At 44.8% G+C, this 15055-nt stretch overlaps 1 protein-coding gene across 1 annotated transcript in view; it reads right to left on the bottom strand.

The window, feature by feature from the left end:
* Positions 1-8369: 8369 nt before the first annotated feature.
* LOC110519438 overlaps positions 8370-15055 on the bottom strand; it is a 197020-nt gene continuing 190334 nt past the window's right edge. The window contains exons 25-28 of the mRNA XM_036964548.1: positions 12641-12898; positions 9734-9939; positions 8933-8995; positions 8370-8461 (exon numbers count right to left, since the gene is read on the bottom strand). Of these exons, the coding sequence (XP_036820443.1) occupies positions 8957-8995; positions 9734-9939; positions 12641-12898 (503 nt within the window). The 3' untranslated portion in view covers positions 8370-8461; positions 8933-8956. The remainder of the gene's footprint in view (positions 8462-8932; positions 8996-9733; positions 9940-12640; positions 12899-15055) is intronic.

A 15055-nucleotide genomic window follows, 5' to 3' on the forward strand; every position in this document is an offset into this window, starting at 1 on the left:
AAGGTGTTTACTAGTCTTGGTCGTGGTATGTAGCGTGTGGTATGTAGCATGGTATGGAAGGGGTTTACTAGTCTTGGTCGTGGTATGTAGCGTGGTATGTAATGTGTTTACTAGTCTTGGTCGTGGTATGTAGCGTGGTATGGAATGTGTTTACTAGTCTTGGTCGTGGTATGTAGCGTGTGTTGTGTAGCGTGTGGTGTGGTATGTAGCGTGTGTTGTGGTATGTAGCGTGTTTACTAGTCTTGGCGTGGTATGTAGTGTGTGGTGTGGTATGTAGCGTGGTATGGAAGGTGTTTACTATCCGTGGTCGTGGTATGTAGCATGGTATGGAAGGGGTTTACTAGTCTTGGTCGTGGTATGTAGCGTGGTATGGAAGGTGTTTACTAGTCTTGGTCGTGGTATGTAGCGTGGTATGTAATGTGGTATAGAAGGTGTTTACTAGTCTTGGTCGTGGTATGTAGCGTGTGTTGTGGTATGTAGCGTGTTATGTAGCGTGTGGTGTGGTATGTAGCGTGGTATGTAGCGTGTTTACTAGTCTTGGCGTGGTATGTAGTGTGTGGTGTGGTATGTAGCGTGGTATGTAGTGTGTGGTGTGGTATGTAGCGTGGTATGTAGTGTGTGGTGTGGTATGTAGCGTGGTATGGAAGGTGTTTACTAGTCTTGGCAAGGTATGTAGTGTGTGGTGTGGTATGTATCGTGGTATGTAGTGTGTGGTGTGGTATGTAGCGTGGTATGGAAGGTGTTTACTAGTCTTGGCGTGGTATGTAGTGTGTGGTGTGGTATGTAGTGTGTGGTATGTAGCGTGGTATGGAAGGTGTTTACTATTCTTGGCGTGGTATGTAGTGTGTGGTGTGGTATGTAGCGTGGTGTGTAGTGTGTGGTGTGGTATGTAGCGTGGTATGGAAGGTGTTTACTAGTCTTGGCAAGGTATGTAGTGTGTGGTGTGGTATGTAGCGTGGTATGTAGTGTGTGGTGTGGTATGTAGCGTGGTATGGAAGGTGTTTACTAGTCTTGGCGTGGTATGTAGTGTGTGGTATGTAGCGTGGTATGTTAGGTGTTTACTAGTCTTGGCAAGGTATGTAGTGTGGTATGGAAGGTGTTTACTAGTCTTGGCAAGGTATGTAGTGTGTGGTGTGGTATGTAGTGTGTGGTGTGGTATGTAGTGTGTGGTGTGGTATGTAGCGTGGTATGGAAGGTGTTTACTATTCTTGGTGTGGTATGTAGTGTGTGGTGTGGTATGTAGTGTGTGGTGTGGTATGTAGTGTGTGGTGTGGTATGTAGCGTGGTATGTAGTGTGTGGTGTGGTATGTAGTGTGGTATGGGAGGTGTTTACTATTCTTGGCGTGGTATGTAGTGTGTGGTGTGGTATGTAGCGTGGTATGTAGTGTGTGGTGTGGTATGTAGCGTGGTATGTAGTGTGTGGTGTGGTATGTAGCGTGGTATGTAGTGTGTGGTGTGGTATGTAGCGTGGTATGGAAGGTGTTTACTATTCTTGGTGTGGTATGTAGTGTGTGGTGTGGTATGTAGCGTGGTATGTAGTGTGTGGTGTGGTATGTAGCGTGGTATGTAGTGTGTGGTGTGGTATGTAGCGTGGTATGTAGTGTGTGGTGTGGTATGTAGCGTGTGGTATGGAAGGTGTTTACTATTCTTGGTGTGGTATGTAGTGTGTGGTGTGGTATGTAGCGTGGTATGTAGTGTGTGGTGTGGTATGTAGCGTGGTATGTAGTGTGTGGTGTGGTATGTAGCGTGGTATGTAGTGTGTGGTGTGGTATGTAGCGTGGTATGGAAGGTGTTTACTATTCTTGGTGTGGTATGTAGTGTGTGGTGTGGTATGTAGCGTGGTATGTAGTGTGTGGTGTGGTATGTAGCGTGGTATGTAGTGTGTGGTGTGGTATGTAGCGTGGTATGTAGTGTGTGGTGTGGTATGTAGCGTGTGGTATGGAAGGTGTTTACTAGTCTTGGCACCAGAACTAAATGTATTCAGGATAGAACAACTATCATGATGCTGTACTCCTCTAGTTCATTAGAACAGGACTGTTGTCTGCTGTTGGTTTCCTCTGTTTACTGGCCACAGCAGGATAGAACAACTATCATGAAGCTGTACTCCTCTAGTTCATTAGAACAGGACTGTTGTCTGCTGTTGGTTTCCTCTGTTTACTGGCCACAGCAGGATAGAACAACTATCATGAAGCTGTACTCCTCTAGTTCATTAGAACAGGACTGTTGTCTGCTGTTGGTTTCCTCTGTTTAATGAGAAACAGGTTGCGTCCCTAATGGAAGACTACTCCCTATATAGTGCACTACTGGTTAAAAGCAAAGCACTATAACAAAAGGAAGAGGGAGCCATTTGGGACGTATACAACAGTAGTTTAGACTGTAGAGAGTCTGTTGTCTATATATATATATAAATTCCCTGCTGAGTCGTGGTCAACAAGGTGATTTGCATCCAGACAGTCTTGTCTCCAGGTCCAGATGTGGCTGTTGCCTGCTTCAATGTGTCCTGGGAGGACATGGTGTTTGGGAGGCAGTGCCTTGTCTTTCTGACCGGACTCATCCTGGACTCCATAAGACTAGAGGACTCCAAGGACTGCACTCTCAAGATAACCAACCTGGTCTATTTCCTCTGGGTAATAAGACGATACGTCTGGGGGCAGTTTCCTGGACTGCACTCTCAAGATAACCAACCTGGTCTATTTCCTCTGGGTAATAAGACGATACGTCTGGGGGCAGTTTCCTGGACACACAGGTTAAAATGTCAACTCAATGTTGAATCTGCATTGAGCTGTTAAATCCAGGAGCAGGTTTAACCTGTGTCTGGGAAACTTCCCCTTGGTTGTTGGTTATAAGGACTTTTTTTAAAATTATTGCTAATATTATGAAGTTGATGTTCTGTTAAACTGTTTTGAGTGGTCACCTGAGGTGTCCATGTTGGTTTGGTAAAGATGAGTCTCTTCGGGTGCAGCTCTCATTCCGTCCCTCAACCCTTCTCTCCGTCCCTGACCCCTTCTCTCCGTCCCTCAACCCTTCTCTCCGTCCCTGACCCCTTCTCTCCGTCCCTGACCCCTTCTCTCCGTCCCTCTCGTCCCCGTCCCAGACAGGACAGGTGAAGGCTGACGACTTTGTCTCTGAGCTGCTCAGAATCATTTGTTCTGAGAGACGGGAGAAGAGCAGAGAGCAGCAGCTCCTGCAGTGGTTGGAGGTGAGCGCCTTGGGATTTCCTCTCAGTGTTTCCCCTAGAATATTGTCCAGATGGGGGGGGGGGCCCAACAAAAACACAACATCCAGGGCCTCTTGAACCAAAATCTTCAATCTAGCGTGACTTCTCTCTGAGAGATCCATCTTTCCTTTCCTTGTTCTAGTTCTCCCTTCCTCTAGCCCAGCGCTACTCTGACTGTCTGGAGCAGCTGGACAGAGGACACTGTCGTACAGTCAGTCTGTTTCCTTAAGACTACAGACCCAGTGTCCCCCCCACCTCAACACAGTAAGACAGACTACAGACCCAGTGTCCCCCCACCTCAACACAGTAAGACAGACTACAGACAGTGTTCCCCACACCTCAACACAGTAAGACAGACTACAGACAGTGTTCCCCCCACCTCAACACAGTAAGACAGACTACAGACACAGTGTCCCCCCACCTCAACACAGTAAGACAGACTACAGACACAGTGTCCCCCCACCTCAACACAGTAAGACAGACTACAGACACAGTGTCCCCCCACCTCAACACAGTAAGACAGACTACAGACAGTGTTCCCCCCACCTCAACACAGTAAGACAGACTACAGACCCAGTGTCCCCCCACCTCAACACAGTAAGACAGACAGTGTTCCCCCCACCTCAACACAGTAAGACAGACTACAGACACAGTGTCCCCCCACCTCAACACAGTAAGACAGACTACAGACAGTGTCCCCCCACCTCAACACAGTAAGACAGACTACAGACACAGTGTCCCCCCACCTCAACACAGTAAGACAGACAGTGTTCCCCACACCTCAACACAGTAAGACAGACTACAGACACAGTGTCCCCCCACCTCAACACAGTAAGACAGACTACAGACAGTGTCCCCCCCACCTCAACACAGTAAGACAGACTACAGACACAGTGTCCCCCCACCTCAACACAGTAAGACAGACTACAGACACAGTGTCCCCCCACCTCAACACAGTAAGACAGACTACAGACACAGTGTCCCCCCACCTCAACACAGTAAGACAGACTACAGACACAGTGTCCCCCCACCTCAACACAGTAAGACAGACTACAGACACAGTGTCCCCCCCACCTCAACACAGTAAGACAGACTACAGACCCAGTGTCCCCCCACCTCAACACAGTAAGACAGGCACAGTGTCCCCCCCACCTCAACACAGTAAGACAGACTACAGACCCAGTGTCCCCCCACCTCAACACAGTAAGACAGGCACAGTGTCCCCCCACCTCAACACAGTAAGACAGACACACAGTGTTCCCCCCCAACCTCAGGAAGATGTTGACTGACCTACACCCCCCTTCAGGATCCCAGTGAAAACCAACACCCTCCTTCTGGATACAAAAGCCAACACATGTTTATTAAAAGTTTGAACGTGTTAGGATGAAGAGAGATGCCAGGGGATGAAGACATTCGTGCTCCAGATTCAACGAGTGGAAAGTCATTTTGTGTGTTGAATGGTGATTCCCTGCTGCTTTCTACAGGTTGATACATGTACACCGCTATCACAGTCTTCCTCTCCTACACAATACTAGAACCAGAGAGCACCACCGGTGCAAATATTTACAGACAGACAATGTACATTTAGAGGTTTTCCTTTCTTCTTAATGCCATCTTAAAAACAAACAAAATGTATATGAACAAGAAACATTTTTTATTTTTATTTTTTTTAATTTGAAACTGTAGGTGAAAGTAGCCTCTCTCTCTCTCTTCTTCTCTCGGTGTGTACCGGTGAAAGTAGCCTCTCTCGGTGTGTACCGGTGAAAGTAGCCTCTCTCGGTGTGTACCGGTGAAAGTAGCCTCTCTCTCTCTTCTTCTCTCGGTGTGTACCGGTGAAAGTAGCCTCTCTCGGTGTGTACCGGTGAAAGTAGCCTCTCTCGGTGTGTACCGGTGAAAGTAGCCTCTCTCTCTCTTCTTCTCTCGGTGTGTACCGGTGAAAGTAGCCTCTCTCGGTGTGTACCGGTGAAAGTAGCCTCTCTCGGTGTGTACCGGTGAAAGTAGCCTCTCTCTCTCTTCTTCTCTCGGTGTGTACCGGTGAAAGTAGCCTCTCTCGGTGTGTACCGGTGAAAGTAGCCTCTCTCGGTGTGTACCGGTGAAAGTAGCCTCTCTCTCTCTTCTTCTCTCGGTGTGTACCGGTGAAAGTAGCCTCTCTCGGTGTGTACCGGTGAAAGTAGCCTCTCTCGGTGTGTACCGGTGAAAGTAGCCTCTCTCGGTGTGTACCGGTGAAAGTAGCCTCTCTCGGTGTGTACCGGTGAAAGTAGCCTCTCTCTCTCTCTTCTTCTCTCGGTGTGTACTGGTGAAAGTAGCCTCTCTCGGTGTGTACCGGTGAAAGTAGCCTCTCTCTCTCTTCTTCTTCTCTCGGTGTGTACCGGTGAAAGTAGCCTCTCTCTCTCTCTTCTTCTTCTCTCGGTGTGTACCGGTGAAAGTAGCCTCTCTCTCTCTTCTTCTTCTCTCGGTGTGTACCGGTGAAAGTAGCCTCTCTCTCTCTCTTCTTCTTCTCTCGGTGTGTACCGGTGAAAGTAGCCTCTCTCTCTTCTTCTTCTCTCGGTGTGTACCGGTGAAAGTAGCCTCTCTCGGTGTGTACCGGTGAAAGTAGCCTCTCTCGGTGTGTACCGGTGAAAGTAGCCTCTCTCGGTGTGTACCGGTGAAAGTAGCCTCTCTCGGTGTGTACCGGTGAAAGTAGCCTCTCTCTCTCTTCTTCTCTCGGTGTGTACCGGTGAAAGTAGCCTCTCTCTCTCTCTTCTTCTCTCGGTGTGTACTGGTGAAAGTAGCCTCTCTCTCTCTTCTTCTTCTCTCGGTGTGTACTGGTGAAAGTAGCCTCTCTCTCTCTCTTCTTCTTCTCTCGGTGTGTACCGGTGAAAGTAGCCTCTCTCTCTCTCTTCTTCTTCTCTCGGTGTGTACTGGTGAAAGTAGCCTCTCTCTCTCTTCTTCTTCTCTCGGTGTGTACCGGTGAAAGTAGCCTCTCTCTCTCTCTTCTTCTTCTCTCGGTGTGTACCGGTGAAAGTAGCCTCTCTCTCTCTCTTCTTCTTCTCTCGGTGTGTACTGGTGAAAGTAGCCTCTCTCTCTCTCTTCTTCTCTCGGTGTGTACCATTCTCCTCCCTCTGTTCTACAGCACAACAGCCCCGAGTCACTCAGCTGGGAGGACAGATCTACTACGATCAGGAGGACAGGACCTCAGCCTCTCAGACCCACTGGCTCTGACCTGTCAGGGAACTGACCTGGAGTCAGGCTCACGTCACAAATAGCACCTTATTCACTATATATAGTGCACTAGTTTTGGCCATAGGTCTCTGGTCAACAGTAATCCCCTACATAATGAATAGGTTGCTATTTGGGATACACCCTCAGTCAGACCTGAACGGCTACAGGAAGTGGCAACAGACCGAGACACAGAACAAAAACACCACCACAGTAAAACAAGATGGAGGAATCTGACGTTATGTGAAGACACTGTAAAAAGAGTCGTACCAGAATGCCGAAAAATAAACATGTTGCTTTGGACCTTTTTTGAAGAGTATGCTGACTGATTCAGAACTAGCCTTTCATCCCAGGGTATATAAGAACTAGCCTTTCATCCCAGGGTATATCATCAATCAACAGGTGAACCAGAACTAGCCTTTCATCCCAGGGTATACCAGAACTAGCCTTTCATCCCAGGGTATATCAGAACTAGCCTTTCATCCCATGGTATATCAGAACTAGCCTTTCATCCCAGGGTATAACAGAACTAGCCTTTCATCCCAGGGTATAACAGAACTAGCCTTTCATCCCAGGGTATACCAGAACTAGCCTTTCATCCCAGGGTATAACAGAACTAGCCTTTCATCCCAGGGTATATCAGAACTAGCCTTTCATCCCAGGGTATACCAGAACTAGCCTTTCATCCCAGGGTATACCAGAACTAGTCTTTCATCCCAGGGTATAACAGAACTAGCCTTTCATCCCAGGGTATAACAGAACTAGCCTTTCATCCCAGGGTATAACATCAATCAACAGGTGAACCAGAACTAGCCTATCATCCCAGGGTATATCAGAACTAGCCTTTCATCCCATGGTGTAACATTAATCAACAGGTGAACCAGAACTAGTCTTTCATCCCAGGGTATAACAGAACTAGCCTTTCATCCCAGGGTATAACATCAATCAACAGGTGAACCAGAACTAGTCTTTCATCCCAGGGTATAACAGAACTAGCCTTTCATCCCAGGGTATAACATCAATCAACAGGTGAACCAGAACTAGCCTTTCATCCCAGGGTATATCAGAACTAGCCTTTCATCCCAGGGTATATCATCAATCAACAGGTGAACCAGAACTAGCCTTTCATCCCCGGGTATAACAGAACTAGCCTTTCATCCCAGGGTATAACAGAACTAGCCTTTCATCCCAGGGTATAACAGAACTAGCCTTTCATCCCAGGGTATATCAGAACTAGTCTTTCATCCCAGGGTATAACAGAACTAGCCTTTCATCCCAGGGTATAACAGAACTAGCCTTTCATCCCAGGGTATAACATCAATCAACAGGTGAACCAGAACTAGCCTTTCATCCCAGGGTATAACAGAACTAGCCTTTCATCCCAGGGTATAACAGAACTAGCCTTTCATCCCAGGGTATAACATCAATCAACAGGTGAACCAGAACTAGTCTTTCATCCCAGGGTATAACACAGAACTAGTCTTTCATCCCAGGGTATAACAGAACTAGCCTTTCATCCCAGGGTATAACAGAACTAGCCTTTCATCCCAGGGTATAACATCAATCAACAGGTGAACCAGAACTAGTCTTTCATCCCAGGGTATAACACAGAACTAGTCTTTCATCCCAGGGTATAACAGAACTAGCCTTTCATCCCAGGGTATAACACAGAACTAGCCTTTCATCCCAGGGTATAACATCAATCAACAGGTGAATCAGAAGTTGCAGTAAAAGTGGTCAACAAGACGATAAAGAAACCAACCATTCATAAATTCACAGGAAACTATTAAAATAATTATTTACAGAATAACCCACCAATAGAGTACAGGAAAAAAAAACGACTGCACCCACCAGTACTTTTGGGGAAGAAAAATATAACAATATTTAAATTAACTTTAAAAAAAAAAAAACAATATAAAAGCTATGCTCAAAAGTGGCTTTTCTTTTTATTTTAAAAACAGTCCCAGGTCTTTACAGCGTCCATGTGAGATGAGAGTCTCGCCTGTCTTCCTTGGCGTGGTAATAGTGTCTTTCTGGATATCAGACCTGTAGAGAGAGACCAGAGTAACAGACTTTTACTACAGAGATACTACAAGCACCCAGACCTCCCATCAAAACACCACAGCTAGCCTGAAATACAGACCTGTTTCGTGCTATCATTCCACCTCTGGTACTCTTGTGTCATTTGTTTGTCACGACAAGGAGATGAACGTTAACACAAAGAGACTGGTACCCAGGCTATGTCACCAAACAACAGCAGCTTGGAGAAATACAGGCTTCCATACAGTATAGATTATAGCACAGCTCTTAGCCCAGGCCCCATATTCACATATCATCTCAGTACCAGTGCTGATCTGGGATCAGTTTATCCCCTTTTTAGATCATAATGAATGAGATTACAAGGGCTGGTGGGACCTGATCCTAGTTCAACCACTCCTACTCTGAGAAGCTCTGTGAATACAGGCCCTGGGCGTTGTTTAGAGGAGGAGGTTTGAGTTGAGACGTTGCTCCACTTACTCCAAGCAGGGTCCCAGTCAGGAATCACACTATAGTGGAAGGGCCTATGGTCTGAGCTACATTCTGGAGATGAATGGAGGGAAGGAGAGAGGGAGGGAGGAAGGGAGAAGGGGAGGGAGGGAGAGAGAGGGGGGGAAGCCAGGGTTACAGATATGTTATGAGGAATGTTACAAGTATTGATCAAGTCAGCAGGGTTATTGATCAAGTCAGCAGGGTTATTGATCTTGTCAGCAGGGTTATTGATCAAGTCAGCAGGGTTATTGATCATGTCAGCAGGGTTATTGATCATGTCAGCAGGGTTATTGATCAAGTCAGCAGGGTTATTGATCATGTCAGCAGGGTTATTGATCAAGTCAGCAGGGTTATTGATCAAGTCAGCAGGGTTATTGATCAAGTCAGCAGGGTTATTGATCAAGTCAGCAGGGTTATTGATCTTGTCAGCAGGGTTATTGATCAAGTCAGCAGGGTTATTGATCAAGTCAGCAGGGTTATTGATCATGTCAGCAGGGTTATTGATCATGTCAGCAGGGTTTTGCACAAAGCCAAGCTCATACAGGTGACGTTTAATCAATCAATGAAATTATAGTTAACACAAATCAATAGTATACATCACATTCCATCACAGACAAACTATCAACCATTCTTCCATGACTGCAGAATGCTGGGAACTGTACTGGTGTTGTAGCGCTGGGCTGGAGAAAAACCCTGCACACACTGCATCTCTCCAGGACCAAGGCCACTGTGGATAGCCTGTAACCTGACGAGCCTGTGAATCCATCCGTAACCATTACGTTCACTTACGGCTGAAATGTACTGGCTGTTGTTGTAGCGCGGCTTGTCTTTGGGGAGGCTGGGGGAGGTCACGGCGTCGGACCGGGGACGGCAGGGGAACGAGGGATCCTCAGATAAACTGGCCTCAGGGAGGTGGCTGGACACACAGCCACTGTCTGAACCACTTGAGCCGCTGCCGGACAGACAGTGGGACGATGAACCTGAGCTCTCTGTAGCTGTGGAGGGAGGGAGGGAGGGAGAGGAGGAGGGAGGGAGGGGAGAGGGGGGGAGGTAGGGAGAGGGAGGGAGGGAGGGGAGGAGGGAGGGAGGTAGAGGAAGGAGAGGGGGGGAGGGAGGGACAGAGGGAGGGAGGGAGAGAAAGAGAGCGGGGGAGAGAGAGAGGGCGAGGGGGAGAAACAGGGAGGAGAGGAGTTGATCAACACTGATAGGTGGGTTTGGTTGGTACAGTAACTAAGACAAACTATATTAATCTTTAACTTCCAATCTGTAGAAACTATGGGAATAGAATGGTTCATAACACATGGGAACCATCACAGAACAGTTGAAAAATATATGTAAATCATAAGAGATTTAAGGAGATAGATGGGATGGACAGAGAGTCGCTGATATACAGTATGTAGTCATGGAGGGAGGATCTATACAGTATGTAGTCATGGAGGGAGGATCTATACAGTATGTAGTCATGGAGGGAGGATCTATACAGTATGTAGTCATGGAGGGATGATCTATACAGTATGGAGGGATGATCTATACAGTATGGAATGATGATCTATACAGTATGTAGTCATGGAGGGATGATCTATACAGTATGGAGGGATGATCTATACAGTATGGAATGATGATCTATACAGTATGTACTAATGGAGGGATGATCTATACAGTATGTACTCATGGAGAGATATTCTATACAGTATGTAGTCATGGAGGGATGATATATACAGTATGGAGGGATGATCTATACAGTATGGAATGATGATCTATACAGTATGTACTAATGGAGGGATGATCTATACAGTATGTAGTCATGGAGGGATGATCTATACAGTATGTAGTCATGGAGGGATGATCTATACAGTATGGAGGGATGATCTATACAGTATGGAGGGATGATCTATACAGTATGTAGTCATGGAGGGATGATCTATACAGTATGTAGTCATGGAGGGATGATCTATACAGTATGGAGGGATGATCTATACAGTATGTACTCATGGAGGGATGATCTATACAGTATGTAGTCATGGAGGGATGATCTATACAGTATGGAGGGATGATCTATACAGTATGGAGGGATGATCTATACAGTATGTACTCATGGAGGGATGATCTATACAGTATGTAGTCATGGAGGGATGATCTATACCGTATGGAGGGATGTTCTATATAGTATGTACTCATGGAGGGATGATCTATACAGTATGTAGTCATGGAGGGATGATCTATACAGTATGTACTCATGGAGGGATGATCTATACAGTATGTAGTCATGGAGGGATGATCTATACAGTATGTACTCATGGAGGGATGATCTATACAGTATGTAGTCATGGAGGGATGATCTATACGTTATGGAGGGATGATCTATACAGTATGGAGGGATGATCTATACAGTATGGAGGGATGATCTATACAGTATGGAGGGATGATCTATACAGTATGGAGGGATGATCTATACAGTATGGAGGGATGATCTATACAGTATGGAGGGATGATCTATACAGTATGGAGGGATGATCTATACAGTATGGAGGGATGATCTATACAGTATGTAGTCATGGAGGGATGATCTATACGTTATGGAGGGATGATCTATACAGTATGTAGTCATGGAGGGATGATCTATACAGTATGGAGGGATGATCTATACAGTATGGAGGGATGATCTATACAGTATGGAGGGATGATCTATACAGTATGTACTAATGGAGGGATGATCTATACAGTATGTACTCATGGAGGGATGATCTATACAGTATGTACTCATGGAGGGATGATCTATACAGTATGTAGTCATGGAGGGATGATCTATACAGTATGGAGGGATGATCTATACAGTATGGAGGGATGATCTATACAGTATGTACTCATGGAGGGATGATCTATACAGTATGTAGTCATGGAGGGATGATCTATACAGTATGTACTCATGGAGGGATGATCTATACAGTATGTAGTCATGGAGGGATGATCTATACAGTATGGAGGGATGATCTATACAGTATGGAGGGATGATCTATACAGTATGTACTCATGGAGGGATGATCTATACAGTATGTAGTCATGGAGGGATGATCTATACCGTATGGAGGGATGTTCTATATAGTATGTACTCATGGAGGGATGATCTATACAGTATGTAGTCATGGAGGGATGATCTATACAGTATGTACTCATGGAGGGATGATCTATACAGTATGTAGTCATGGAGGGATGATCTATACAGTATGTACTCATGGAGGGATGATCTATACAGTATGTAGTCATGGAGGGATGATCTATACGTTATGGAGGGATGATCTATACAGTATGGAGGGATGATCTATACAGTATGGAGGGATGATCTATACAGTATGGAGGGATGATCTATACAGTATGGAGGGATGATCTATACAGTATGGAGGGATGATCTATACAGTATGGAGGGATGATCTATACAGTATGGAGGGATGATCTATACAGTATGGAGGGATGATCTATACAGTATGTAGTCATGGAGGGATGATCTATACGTTATGGAGGGATGATCTATACAGTATGTAGTCATGGAGGGATGATCTATACAGTATGGAGGGATGATCTATACAGTATGGAGGGATGATCTATACAGTATGGAGGGATGATCTATACAGTATGTACTCATGGAGAGATAATCTATACAGTATGTACTCATGGAGAGATAATCTATACAGTATGTACTCATGGATGGCTGGCTGCTGGTCTCGTGCTCCATCTCGTCCTCCTCCATACACGGGCTGATGAAGGGCCTCTCTCCCCCGGGCATCAGGGCCTGGCTGTGGCTGCTGTACATGTGCAGGTTGAGGGGCCCCAGGAGAGTGCAGGAGCCAGACGCAGCAGGGGCCCCGCCGCCAGACCCCCCGTTACTCGAAGCTGTACGCTTGAAAGGGTTGGAGTGGTCGAACAGGGACACGGCAATGGAGGCTCGAGTTCTGGCACCTGGGGGAGGGGACGGGTCAGGCATATATTCAGGGACCGCTTTGGTTTAGTGGTTATTGATCAGTGGACTAGACAGTGGTTTAGTTTAGTGGTTATTGATCAGTGTACTAGATAGTGGTTTAGTTTAGTGGTTATTGATCAGTGTACTAGACAGTGGTTTAGTTGAATGGTTATTGATCAGTGTACTAGACAGTGGTTTAGTGGTTATTGATCAGTGTAATAGACAGTAGTTTAGTGGTTATTGATCAGTGTACTAGACAGTGGTTTAGTTGAATGGTTATTGATCAGTGTATTAGACAGTGGTTTAGTGGTTATTGATCAGTGTAATAGACAGTGGTTTAGTGGTTATTGATCAGTGTACTAGACAGTGGTTTAGTGGTTATTGATCAGTGTACTAGACAGTGGTTTAGTTTAGTGGTTATTGATCAGTGTAATAGACAGTGGTTTAGTGGTTATTGATCAGTGTACTAGACAGTGGTTTAGTGGTTATTGATCAGTGTACTAGACAGTGGTTTAGTTTAATGGTTATTGATCAGTGTATTAGACAGTGGTTTAGTTTAGTGGTTATTGATCAGTGTAATAGACAGTGGTTTAGTTTAATGGTTATTGATCAGTGTATTAGACAGTGGTTTAGTTTAGTGGTTATTGATCAGTGTACTAGACAGTGGTTTAGTTTAGTGGTTATTGATCAGTGTAATAGACAGTGGTTTAGTTTAATGGTTATTGATCAGTGTATTAGACAGTGGTTTCGTGGTTATTGATCAGTGTACTAGACAGTGGTTTAGTGGTTATTGATCAGTGTAATAGACAGTGGTTTAGTGGTTATTGATCAGTGTAATAGACAGTGGTTTAGTGGTTATTGATCAGTGTACTAGACAGTGGTTTAGTGGTTATTGATCAGTGTACTAGACAGTGGTTTAGTGGTTATTGATCAGTGTACTAGACAGTGGTTTAGTTTAATGGTTATTGATCTGTGTAAAAGACAGTGGTTTAGTTTAGTGGTTATTGATCAGTGTACTAGACAGTGGTTTAGTGGTTATTGATCTGTGTATTAGACAGTGGTTTAGTGGTTATTGATCAGTATAATAGACAGTGGTTTAGTTTAGTGGTTATTGATCAGTGTACTAGACAGTGGTTTAGTTTAGTGGTTATTGATCAGTGTACTAGACAGTGGTTTAGTTTAGTGGTTATTGATCAGTGTACTAGACAGTGATTTAGGAGTTATTGATCAGTGTACTAGACAGTGGTTTAGTTTAGTGGTTATTGATCTGTGTAAAAGACAGTGGTTTAGTTTAGTGGTTATTGATCAGTGTACTAGACAGTGATTTAGGAGTTATTGATCAGTGTACTAGACAGTGGTTTAGTTTAGTGGTTATTGATCTGTGTAAAAGACAGTGGTTTAGTTTAGTGGTTATTGATCAGTGTACTAGACAGTGATTTAGTGGTTATTGATCAATGTACTAGACAGTAGTTTAGTGGTTATTGATCAGTGTACTAGACAGTGGTTTAGTTTAGTGGTTATTGATCAGTGTATTAGACAGTGGTTTAGTTTAATGGTTATTGATCTGTGTAAAAGACAGTAGTTTAGTTTAGTGGTTATTGATCAGTGTACTAGACAGTGGTTTAGTGGTTATTGATCAGTGTACTAGACAGTGATTTAGGAGTTAATGATCAGTGTAAAAGACAGTGGTTTAGTTTAGTGGTTATTGATCAGTGTACTAGACAGTGGTTTAGTTTAGTGGTTATTGATCAGTGTACTAGACAGTGGTTTAGTTTAGTGGTTATTGATCAGTGTACTAGACAGTGGTTTAGTTTAGTGGTTATTGATCAGTGTAATAGACAGTGGTTTAGTTTAATGGTTATTGATCAGTGTACTAGACAGTGGTTTAGTGGTTATTGATCAGTGTACTAGACAGTGGTTTAGTTTAGTGGTTATTGATCAGTGTACTAGACAGTGGTTTAGTTTAGTGGTTATTGATCAGTGTAATAGACAGTGGTTTAGTTTAGTGGTTATTGATCAGTGTAATAGACAGTGATTTAGTGGTTATTGATCAGTGGACTAGACAGTGGTTTAGTTTAGTGGTTATTGATCAGTGTAATAGACAGTGGTTTAGATTAGTGGTTATTGATCAGTGTACTAGACAGTGATTTAGTGGT

Source organism: Oncorhynchus mykiss, chromosome 26, assembly GCF_013265735.2.
Source record: "Oncorhynchus mykiss isolate Arlee chromosome 26, USDA_OmykA_1.1, whole genome shotgun sequence".
Taxonomy (NCBI): Eukaryota; Metazoa; Chordata; class Actinopteri; order Salmoniformes; family Salmonidae; genus Oncorhynchus; species Oncorhynchus mykiss.